General features: G+C 50.1%; 1 protein-coding gene across 3 annotated transcripts in view; it reads right to left on the bottom strand.

Annotated features, from left to right (window-relative positions):
* RIOX2 (ribosomal oxygenase 2) overlaps positions 1–12172 on the bottom strand; it is a 28277-nt gene that overhangs the window by 3842 nt on the left and 12263 nt on the right. The window contains exons 3-7 of one of the 3 annotated variants that reach the window (XM_036242826.1): positions 11407–11526; positions 9982–10110; positions 4779–4882; positions 1205–1307; positions 297–468 (exon numbers count right to left, since the gene is read on the bottom strand). In XM_036242826.1, the coding sequence (XP_036098719.1) occupies positions 297–468; positions 1205–1307; positions 4779–4882; positions 9982–10110; positions 11407–11526 (628 nt within the window). The remainder of the gene's footprint in view (positions 1–296; positions 469–1204; positions 1308–4778; positions 4883–9981; positions 10111–11406; positions 11527–12172) is intronic. The other 2 variants (XM_036242827.1, XM_036242828.1) reach the window with 2 other exon arrangements.

Genomic DNA, 12172 nt, shown 5'->3' with positions numbered 1-12172 from the left:
GGCAACATTTTACCCATCCCTGAGTTTATTCCAACGAGATTATCTCAGTGTTCAAGTTCTTAAAACATCCTGAAGATGACGAATACCAGAATACATGTGAACACACGTTTCTCACCAGAAACAGAGCTCTCCTCCCCATCATGTGGGGTGGGTGCAGGAAGTGTAGCACGTGGTGTCCGTCCACACACACGAGGAACACCCAGCTCTGTGTTCACTCTGAATGCTTCTGCTTTCCACGTGCTCAGAGGGAGGCCCCCCATTACCCCTCACCACCAGAGGGAAACAGCAAGCTGCACCTGGCGTTGAGAGCGCTGCTCCGTCTCCCACATGGTAAGGTGGGAGTCTGTTCATAACAAAATCCTTCTTCATGTCTGATGAAAGCAGCTTGTTGGTGCCTTCCAGATGGTCTGCAAGTGTCCTCAGAAAGCCACTTAGTCGTCTTACTGCCTCACCTGTGGTTTCCACCTGCTAGAAACAGAGGAGTCCTGGCCCATTCCAGCAGAACTCACTGCCTAGGCCCCGTCTCCAGAGCGGTCCCTGGTGTCCGCAGATCCGTGGCACCCCAGAGAGCGAGGGCTGAGCAAGACCAGCGCCCCCGAGAACAACATCCCACTATTTCCTTGTAACCATGGTTCATCTTAAGCCGCCTATTGTTTGCCCCGCCCCCTCCAAAAAAAAAAGGTCCACTTTCAGGATTTTACCTGGAAAGGGATCCCTGGAAGTGGACAGTCTTGGCTCTTGCCTTTCGAAGGCAAGTCACTATCCTAAGGTGACTGCTTCAGACGGCGGAAGCAGCCTTTGCCCCGCTCAGCACTAATTTATCTGAAATCCAGCCACACTGTTGCCGTTTCCCCCGTGAAACCAGGACGGACAGGAAGCTGGAGAAGCAGAGGCCTGGCCCTCCACCGGGCCTCTCCCAGCTGGCAATCTCGTGCTGGATTTACAGTGCCAGCCACGTCTGCAGGCAGCACTGATCCAGCCGACACCCCCAGGGCCTGTTCTCACCACCGTGCGGACAGCACCACAGGTCCTCAGGGTCCCACGTCACTGCGGCACTCCGTCTGGCAAACACCCAGCTCAGCAGGGTCAGCACCGGAGACGGGAAGGTGCCTCGTGAAAAGGGCCCTGGGGTCCCTAGGAGGCTGGCCACGGCGGAGCTGGCCCAGGTCAGAGTCCCACGCCTCCCACCTGCCTGACTCCTTACCAGGAGCAGCTGCCGGGGGATGCCGGCCCGGAACTCCACGTCTTCCTTTGCGGCGTCAAACACAAGCCCCGAAATGGTGTCCAAAAGTAAGTCTCCCCATGAACTGAATACACACCACCACCACCAAACAGTGAACACACAAAATAGACAGAAAAACTGGTTACTAGTAAAGCCAGATGCTACAAATGGAAGCTTCCATTGCAGGCCGAGCCCCTGCCCAGCATAACCCAGGTGCTGCCCCTTCGCCCTGTTCTCTCCCTCTCCAGCCCAGACTCTCCGAAGCTACGGGTGGGAAGCGTGGCTTTATTCGTGATTTCTCTTAACGATACCAGAGTTAAACACGTACTGTTACAAAGTAAAAAGTTTAAGGGACCAATTTTTTTTTTTAATGTTTAACTGTAACAAGTGTCTACCAGGAGAACTTTGTAGGGAAACTTGAACACTCAATCATTATAAATAAAAAATAAATTTTATGGGCAAAAACTCCAAAAGCTATACATTTAGGGTAACAGCAAGATCTCTAGGCTGTGCGATTATCCGCGGTTCCATGTTCCATGTTCCTTCGCCCCTTAAAAGAGCGGCACTCTTCCTCAGTAAAATATCCATCAATTTCAAAATAACTGATCCCGCAACTTGCTAAACTCTAGCAATGGCTTTACTGGGGTAGGAGCCAGTGGCCAAAAATGACACCTAGGGAGGCAATTCAGTGTCCAATTACTTTTGTTTCTCGGGGACAGTTAGCATTGGCTCACCCCTAAAAATGCTAGAGTGAGAAACGCATTCAGGGGATTGCTCTCTTTAAACATTTCTTAGCTGTTTAAAATCTCCCTCGGTGTCACCAGCGGATTTCAAAGGGCTGTGTGGAAACTGGGAATTCACAGCACGGCCTTTGCTTCGCACTCAGGAAGCCCAAGTAACAAGGGAGGACGGAAGACCCCGCTACTACCCGCTGCCCCCGCTTTGCGACTTGTCACCCAACCTCACACCCTTGACAGAACTTCGGTCCGCAACACAAAGCAAGCTCCTCCTCTGCAGGCACAGGAGGAAGTCATGGGCAAAGCTCCCGGAGGGATGTAACTGCAGTTCAACAGAGCTCCGGGCTCTTCTAGGAGTCAGAATGGATCTTGGGCCTTTCCAAAGTTTGGGACTCATACTCTTAAGGAATTCACTTTGGTAAAACAGCCAAATCACCTGCTGCTGTCCCACCCAGCAGGCCCCCACCCCGCCACAGCGCCTGAAGGGGCAGCAGGCCCAGAGCACAGGGACACCTTCAGGGCACGGGGGCCCCGAGTTACACTTCCCTTCTAGCTCCAGCACCAGCACCACCGACAGACCCCAGACCAGCCTGGACAGTGGTCATGGTGCCGTCCACAGTGACGTCCATAACTTAGCTCGTCCCCAGCCCCAGCTGACCAAAGGGGGTGGAGGGGGCAGGGGCAGGCTGCCAGACCCCATTCTCAGGACGGGCAACAGCGAGTCAGCACTCAGCAGAAGCACAGCAATGGGCTCAGTGAGACGGAGGCGGAGAAGTGACGATGGCCTATGATGAGAGCACACTGTGCGCAGACAGAAGCTGAGGAAGGAAACCATTGGCTAAACACCAGATGGTGGCAATAAGAGAAATGAAAAAGACGAGAGAATCTGGGAAAGGGAAGTAGCCCAGTAATGTTAATGGCATGACACCAGAAGACACATGGATGTCCACGGGTCAAACTACACGACTGCCAAGGCCCACCATCCTTTGGATTCAGAATGAACTTCTGGCCCAGCCTCCCTGTGGCCTGCCCTGCTCCCGTCCCTATACTCTCCTTCAAGTGTCCCTGCTCCTGTGGCCTCTGTGACTTCCCGTTCCTTACCCAAGGAACCTGAACACAGTAACAAGGGCATTTTTCACAGAGGAAGCCTAAAGCAGTGTTGGCCCTCTGCTGGTGTGTGGGCAAGGATGGCCCCAGCTCAGGCCAGGCTCCAGCTGTTCCTCCAGTCTCTTAAACACAGGGTTAATTTTACACTGAAAAGCCAGACACGGAAGCAGAGGTAGGCTCACAAACTCGTTGTGCAAGTTACAGTCTTGAAGGTAGGAGACTTGCTGTCTCTTGGGCTGACCTCTCCTCCTCTGACCTTCTGACTCACCTTCTAATTTGTCTCCCTCAGCTTGGGTGTCAGGTCATTTCTGAAGCCTTCCCTGCTGCCCAGCTCTGCTTAGTGCGTTCCTCTCGGCCCCACAGGTCCCTGCAGACCTGGGGTGGGATTTGTCACAGCCTCTGTCCACCCCCCACTTCCGGGTGCACATTCTCTCAGAGCCCCTTCAGTGCAACACCTGCACCCCCGCAGCCGGGATCTGGGGCCTGCACCCCCGCAGCCGGGATCTGGGGCCTGCACCCCTGCAGCCGGGGTCTGGGGCCTGCACCCCCGCAGCCGGGATCTGGGGCCTGCACCCCTGTAGCCAGGATCTGGAGCCTGCACCCCTGCAGCCGGGGTAAACTAATGACTGTTGTTTAAACAGGACTTGAACTCGAAAGGCTGCTGCTATTAGGAAATCCTTCACAAGGTGCCACAGCCCAGGTCCTGTCCTGTGACAAGGCACTTGTCGAAACAGGACAAGGTTTTAACTGGAACGGTCTTCAGCACGTGTACTTTTAGGGCTGACTCGCCCAGACTACCTGTCCTGCTTTATTTCTTGAACTGCACAAAGTGGAAACCTTAACAGGGACTCAGAGGCTTCAATGGTTCGAGTTTGGGGTGATGAAAATGTTCTGGAATCAGACAGCGGTGACGGCGGCAAACAGTGCGAGTGTGACTGGTATCACGAACTGTGCACTCAGAACACGTAGCCCTGGCCAGGCGGCTTGCGGGTCTAACTCCCCGTCAGTGCACAGGCCCGGGTTTCCGTTCGATTCCCAGTCAGGGCACACACAGGAGGCAACCAGTCGAGATCCTCTCACATCCATGTCTGTCTGTCTGTCTGTCTGTCTGTCTGTCTCTCTCTCTCTCTCCCTCCCTCCCTCCCCGTCTCTCGCCACTGTTCCCTCTCTAAAATCAATAAAACATGTCCTTGGGTGAGGATTTAAAAAGAAAAGTTAAAATGGCACATTCTATGCTATATAGGGGTAGGCAAAAGTAGGTTTGCAGTTGTTTGTATAGAAAAAGACCTGCAGGTTAGGATTATTATAATAGCTTTATTATTATCACAATAGAGTACTCACAACTGTAAACCTACTTTTTCCCAGCCCTGTATATATTTTACCACAATAAAATATATTTTAAAGAGTCATACAGACACACACACACACACACACACACACACACTGTAAGTCCCGCCTGACATCACTAACACACAGCCATTCCTACAGTCATGGTTCCTTCTTCCCAAACTATGGGAGCCTTAACTTGGAAAACTCCCAGCATCATAGTCAGTTCAGGACATTCCCACAAGGAAGCCCGGATAGGACACCAAAAGAATAGGAAGACAGCACAGGAGCCTGACCCCTGGGCTTGGACAGGTGTGAGGGTCGTGGCCAGCTGCGAGTCCTCCTGAAGGCACAAGCCCTGAGCCAGGTGGGAGCAGAGGGCTCACCTGTTCTGGTAGGTGCTGATGGTCAGGTGAGTCGAGTGGGCCAGCCCCGGAGGTGTGTCCGCTTGATGAATGGTCCCTCTGGGAAAGTACAGCAAATCACCAGGCTCCAGGAGGAAGAGAAAGGGGAAGGAGTCAGTAAGGATAGCTTCTCTGTCCTCTGTGCTTCATGAACACAAACACAGGCTTTGAGTTTCACTTTTCCACTCCAGAAACCTCTCCTTAGTGACAGGGCTCCTGGAGGACCCTGCTGGCTTAGTGGCCTGTGCCTGTGAGGCTGTCACTGTGACCCCATCCTGGGGAGGCTGTAGGTGCCTGAGGTCACTTTATTCACAAACTGAGACCAGACATACCTGAAACTACCCCACCCAGACCCAGGGGTCAGGGAGGTGGTGCTCGGGCCTGGGAAGCCTGCTCCCTCCCTCTCCACCCTTCACTGGGGCTGGAGAGTAGGAGCTGAGTCACACAGCAAATTACTTATCCTCCCGAAGCCTCAGTTTCTTTATCTGTAAAATGAAGGCAACAGCGCCAAATCCCACAGGATTTCCTTGAGGGTTAAAGGAGACACCACACAAAGCTCTCATGGCAATGACAGGTGTGGGCTGTTATAATTACTGCTTTACCCATCAGTCCCTGAGAGCTTGTGAGCTCTTCCAGACTGTCTTACAGTTCCAGGACCTAAGCTACCAGAGCACCCAGCACACACAACGGACTCAAAAAATGTTTGAATGAAAGGATGCAACCCCATATGCCCCGACCTGAACCTAAAAACTAGACGGAACTAAAGAGCAGGCACCTCCTTGGGCAGGTGAGCCCCTCCACCCTGTTCTGGCTCACCCCAAGCCAGCAGACAGATTCTCCCCAGATCACTCCTGCCCTGAGCTACCTCCTCCCCAATCCCACCCTCACTCTGCAGCAACTACTGGAGGAGGACAGGGTCTCTGCAACCACGGGATCGTAGGGCTCAGTGGTCAGGAAACACCAGATTTAAAAACTGTTTTTGTAAATGTTAAGACTGGACTTAAAGCAAGAAACAATATACAATTAACTATATTCAAAAACTATCTTGGTGGCTTGCCATGAACCACACTGATGGGAAATCAGTAGTTCAAGTACATAATGCTTTCCTCATAATCAGAGCTACTAAATGAGGCCCTCACACACATACTTCATTAACTCATTTATTTATTCATCCCACAAACATCTGATGAACATTTGCCCTCTCTCCACCATGCCAGGCCCGATGTTAAGCACTGAGCAACACAAGGACCTGCCCTCATGTAGTACATTCCAAAGATCAGACAAATGTTTGAGAAGGAAAAAGATATCATAAACACAACAGTAGAGCAAGAAAGATTTCTTTAAAAGTAGCAAATAAGCCCTGGTCAGTTTGGCTCAGCGGTCAGAGCATCGGTCCTTAGACCAAAGAGTCACGGGTTCAATTCCGGTTAAGGGCACATGCCTCAGTTGTGGTTCAATCCCTGGCCCTGGTTGGGGTCTTGCGGGATGCAATCATTTGATGTGTCTCTCTTACATCGATGTTTCTCCCTCTCTCCCACTCTGTCTGAAGATGAATGGAAAAATATCCTCAGGTGAGGATTTAAAAAAAAAGTAGCAAATAATGTCAAGGTGAATGCAATGCAAACACAATAAGCAGAGGAAGGAGGAGGGCAATGATGCTGAGGGAAGTGGGGAGGGTGGCGCAGTCCCCACCTCGAGCAAGAGGTGCTATTTTAACCAGAATGGTCAGTGAAGACTCGCTCTGCTAGAGAGACGTCATTAGAGACTTTAGGAAATGAGTGAGCCCACCAAGTGACTACTTGGGGAGAAAGGATTTGGGGAGCAGGGGAAGCAAGTGCAAAGGTCCTGAGACTGGAACGTGCTCGGCACATTAGGCCAGTGTGGCTCGGAGTAGTGAGTAAAGGTGGAAATGATGGGAGGTGAGGTGAGAAGGCAGCAAAGGGGCCTATTATTACAGGGCCCTGCAGACTTTTTAAGGGTCTGGCTTTTACTCTGGGTTTAACAGAAAGTCACTGGAGGTCTGGGCAAAAGGATCCTTACAGGGGTGACATCAGAAAAGTCTGTGAAGGGAACACCAGATAGGAGACTTCTGTATAAATCCATGTCCAAGGGCTTGTCCTAAACAAGCAGAAAAATGGAGACATGTTTACAGAGACAAGGAGGCTGTGGACAGGGTGGGACTTGGTTTTGATCTGCAGAATATTAAACTTGAGATAACTTTTACCTTTCTAATGGAGACAGTATGTAGGCAGCTGGATATGAGTCTAGAGTTTGGAGACACAGACTAGAGACACAACACAGTATTTAAGATACCTCAGTGTGGAGGGTATTTAAAACCTTGGAGGTGGCCACGAACCGAGCAAAGAGGTCCAGGAAGTGAGCTCTGGCCCCTAACCTGCAGAGGTGGGAAGACTGAGGACAAACAGCAAAGGAGGATGACCAGCAACAGTCATGTGGAAAACGAACCAAGAGAAGGTGCATCCTGGAACCCAGTGAAGAAGGCGAGAGTCCCAGTGTCGATGCTGCCAACAGGAAGACTGAGATGGGGACTCAGAGTTGACCACTGTCCTTGGCAGCACGGAGGTCACCGGGAAACTTGAGAAGCATGGCTCTGGAGGAACGGCGGGAAGAAAGCCTACCAGGGAGGGGCTCCCAAGAGGAGGAGAGGAGATGGAACCAAGGGCACTGTGGCAGGGTCCCGGAAGATGTCTATTCCTAACCCGGGCTCCTGGGGATACTTAGTTATATGCCAATGTGAACCATGGTTGCAAATGGAATTAAGGCTGCCGACAGGCAGATTACTGTGGATTAGGCAGGTGGGCCCAAGGTAATCACAAGGATTCTCAGAAGTGGAAGCAGGTACTGGAAGTGAGAACCAGAGAGGAGGCAGCATGAGAAGGATGAGGCTACTGGCCTTGGAGACAAAGGACAGGCCCTCAGAAGCCCCCAGAGGAATGCAGACCAGCTGATACCTTGATTTCAGCCAAGTGAAATCCCCTTTGGACTTCTGAACTGCAGAAGGAGAAGGTGATACATTTATTATGTTGTTTTAAGTAACTGAGTTAATTTGTGGTCATGTGATAAGCAGCACTATATTGACATATATTCATCACTTACAGGGAATTTCACTGTAAGGGAAGCATGAAAGTATTATTTTTCAATCCTTACAACCTACATAAGGAAACAGATTTAAATAAATAACTTGCCCGAGGACACACAGCTCCTGAGTGACAGCCAATGGATTCAAACTCAGGTTTGTCAGATTCCCAAGCCACAGGGGAGTTTCCATTACAGAGCGAGCTCACCCCGAGGTCCTGACTTTGGCAGACGTGCCACACTGGCTGCCACTGGAGTAGGGAGGAGGGGGTGAGGAGGAGTCCACGGCACCCCCAGGCCACCCACCAGGGCCACTCAGCTTTTCTATTTCATACACTGGACATTTAGACGAGATTCCTTCAAAGGCTTCCCCTGATTAAAAACTCACAGATACACAGACATACACCTGGAGAGCCAGGAGTACATGACGCTGTCTTTCTCCTTCCAGGAGAGCCAGGGCTCCTAATGAACTGTGATCAGGGTGGGTGTGACTACTGAGCAGTGCGCCCCCTCCTCCAAGTCCCGCCCATCTAGCCCTGAAGCCTGCTGTGAAGCCCAGCCCTCAGTCTGGGTAATTAGCCCCGGCCTCAGAGACCACAGATGGCTTAGTCTTCAATAATAAACAAAGATCCTAGATAAGCATGCTTCTCCAAGACCAGGGATTGCCAAACTCTTTCTGTAAAGGGTCAGATACTAAATATTTGTAATTTGTGGACCACGTGGTCGCTAAGGCAACCAGCTTACCCTGTGGTGTAATGTGAACACATTCTCTGTACGTGAGGAATGAGCGCGGCCGTGTTCCAATAAACGTTATTTATGAAAACAGGCATCAGGCCCTATTTTGACCCATGGGCCATAGTTTGCTGACTGCTGACCAAGAGCATAAAAAGTGAAAGTTACCTTCATTGTTGTGTTTATTTACATCTCCTACAATATAGGCATCCATCCTAACAAGGGAGACTGTTCCCCCAGTTATTGGTAGGCAGGCAAAGATTTTAAAATCAAGAAGGAGCCAGAAGGCACTGAGTAAGAACTGGACACTAACTATAACTTCAAGATGCAAGAAAGAAATTAAAAATAACCATATGCAAGTATATCAGGTAGGCAGAATCTTTGGAATGGTCTGAACTAATTATGATCTTACTGACACTGAAAGCAGTTAAATTTGTTTTGTAGGAAAAGGTATAAAGTTTAATTATGGCCTGGCCAGTGTGGCCCAGCAGACTGAGCGTTGTCCCACGGACTGAGAGGTCCCAGTTTGATTCCCGGTCAGGGCACATGCCGCGTTGCAGGCTCGATCCCCAGGGGGGCGGTGTGCAGGAGACAGCCAATTGATGTTTCTCTCTCACACTGACGTGTCTCTCTCTCTCTAATAGATCAATAAAAACATTTTTTTTAAAGTTTAATTACGAAACCATTCTTATCCCTCTAAGACTTTTTCTCAACAACGTCACCCGCTGGGGACAGGTGGCCATGACCCTGCCCAGGCTAACTGCTCAAAGGCAGACTTTCTCAGCAGCAAGATGCCTACGAGCCAGGACATGATCAAGCCACCTGGCTTCCTGGAGGAGGACTCCCCAAGGGCTATCATAATTCCTATTCCTCTGGTGACTATACACAGGGGGAATGGAGGAGAGTGCAGAGCGAGTCAGCTGCACAATCAGGAGGAAAATGAGATATTCTGGAATTTTACCAACAAAGCTAAGGGGCCCCTCCCTGGCTGTGCTCTGTCTGCCTCAGCGGCCTATGGCCCAGTGCTGACGGCTATCCTAGACCCCGCACAGCTGCCAAGACCACACCTTCCACTTTCACTCGAGAGAAGTCAGAGGACATGAACTCAAAACCCAGTCCTGTTGAACGTGGATTGTTTGGAGACAGGTTATTTGGAAAATAAACTTAGTACTTCCTTGGCTCACTTCTACAAGTACACGTCACCAGGTCTCCTGGGAAAGCTGCACATGCTAGCCGACTGAAGGAGCCACCCTGCCCCGAAACGCTTGCACACACCCCCACGGAGACCGTGACGCGAACACTAACCCTGAGACCTGGGCTGGTCTGGGGAGCGGCGCCCACAGGGGAAGTCCCGTACCTTCAGCGTGAACTCGTGTGCCGGCCTCCCTATCCTGCCCTCCGCCTCCACGCTGTACTCGCGCGCCAGGGGCACGGTGGGGTGGTAGAGGCGCCAGTGCTTCTCCCCCTCCAGCTGCAGGATGAAAACCTGCAGACAGTCACAGGACCAGAGCGTGAGCGCTTCCTGACAACGCACGAGGCAAAGTGCTTTGCAGCAGTTCTCAACCTGGAGGTCGCGACCCCTTTGGGGCTCGAACGATCCTTTCACAGGGGTCGCCGAAGACCATCAGAAAACACATATTTCCGACAGCGATTTATAATAGTAGCAAAATTACAATTATGAAGTAGCAACAAAATTTTATGGTTGGGGGTCACCACAACATGAGGAACTGATTTAAAGGGTTGCGGCATCAGGAAGGCTGAGAACCACTGCTTTAGAGTATGAGGCCTCCAAGGGCTCAGATGACTTGTAAGTTTCAGATAAAGAAATAAAAATGACAGATCAGAGACACATTTCACTCCACACTTAAAAGGTGCCACTACTGGTTTTAACTTTTAAAAACAGGTCATATGAACCCTGAGACTAGGATATCCATCCTTTCCCTTCCGTGAAAATTCGCAGGGTTCTCTATGTCCACTCTCGTCCCTTTCAATCTTCTATCAGCTAGAAGCCACAATCTCTGATGCAAAAGCCAAGCTTCGGGTGTGACCGAACATCTGAAATCCTGAGTTTAGTCTATAGCAGGTAGGAGAGCTTCAAGGTTTTTATTCTTCATTCGGCCAAAGATATTTTAATACTCCTCTGTTAAAAAGAACCAAGAACTTTTAGAAAATGTATTGATAGCAACTGGCTCTCAAAGGAAGAAAAAATGACTTTTTACTAATTACTGTGTTCACACCTTGTACTGATACAAAAATAAAACTACAAAATACTTAAGCCAAAGAGCTAAGTTGTTTGGCAGCCACAGGAGAGTGCGATCAGGCTGTCAAGGTGCCAGTGCTTACGTGAGACCACGGCCTTCATTCAAGCTGCCCCAAGATTTTCACAAATGGAAAAAAGTATTTTTTTGCCAGCTACAGAAAAAGGACCAAATGAAAGCAGATATAAGGACTGCTTTGTGACTTCACCTTATTAAAGACCATGCGCTGTGTAATTTAAAAAAAAGCCAATCACACTTCTCTGTAGATAAACTCAACAGGAATGTGTGGCTCTTCACATCAGTCAGGTTGAAAACAATCTCTCCCGGTGGAGAAGGAGCAGGAAGGAAACCAGTTTGGTGGGAGTAGTTCTGGCCCAACATCTAGGTGAGGTCAAGATCTCCAGAGACTGCACAGGAAGAGTGGACAGAGACCTGGCCCAAGAGCTGAACTGAACCCTGACACCTACCCTAACCCGGGCTCACAGCAACGCCTTCCCCAAGCCAGGCAACCTCCTTCCTCTCACCTCGACATCATCAAAATGGGGTGGCAGGCCCTGCGATCCGGCAGGGGTTATGTACACATTCGAGCCAACCAAGGAGCCAAAGTAGCATTCCAGCTTCTCCTGGATCCTCCAAAGTTCATCCTTTAAAACAAAGAAAGAAAAAAAGAGGGAGAGTTGAAAACTACATTAACAGGTGGAACATGTTCTTATGTGTGTGTGAAGTCTTGACTGCAGTTAAGTTCCAGATACTGAGAATTCACATGCAGTGAAAGAGCCAGCACTTCCACCCTCAGGAATCTTCTGTTCTAGTACCAATGCCACCGAAGACTGGAGCACATCACGGAGACTGGCAAGGTGGGCGATCTGGAGTTGGGCAGGATTTTAAGCAGGAAAATAACATGATCCAATTTATATTTTTAAAAGCTCACTGACCATTGTGTGGAGAATGGGCTGTCCAAAGCAAGAGAGATGGGAAGGGAAGCAAAGGCAGCAGCCCAGGCAAGGAGTGGCCAGGGTGGTGAGCGGGGAGAGAAAGAAGTAGAAAGGTCGAGATGCACTTGGAAATGGCACCAACAGGACCTGCTGATGGACTACATACAAAGAGGAACAGGAATGGGAAGAGTGAAAAGATACTTCTGGGGTTTTGACTTGGATAGTTAGTTAGCTCCCAGTTCCATTCACTGAAATGGGAAAGACTTGCTAGAGAATGAGTTTTTGAAGAGGAAAAAAAGAGTTCTAGATTAGGAATGTGGAGTTTAATCTGCTAGGACCCCCATGTAAAGGTGTT

The sequence above is a fragment of the Molossus molossus genome, unplaced genomic scaffold (assembly GCF_014108415.1).
Source record: "Molossus molossus isolate mMolMol1 unplaced genomic scaffold, mMolMol1.p scaffold_m16_p_5, whole genome shotgun sequence".
Taxonomy (NCBI): domain Eukaryota; kingdom Metazoa; phylum Chordata; class Mammalia; order Chiroptera; family Molossidae; genus Molossus; species Molossus molossus.
The sequence above is the reverse complement of the archived record's forward strand: the minus strand, read 5'-3'. Positions and strand labels throughout refer to the sequence as shown.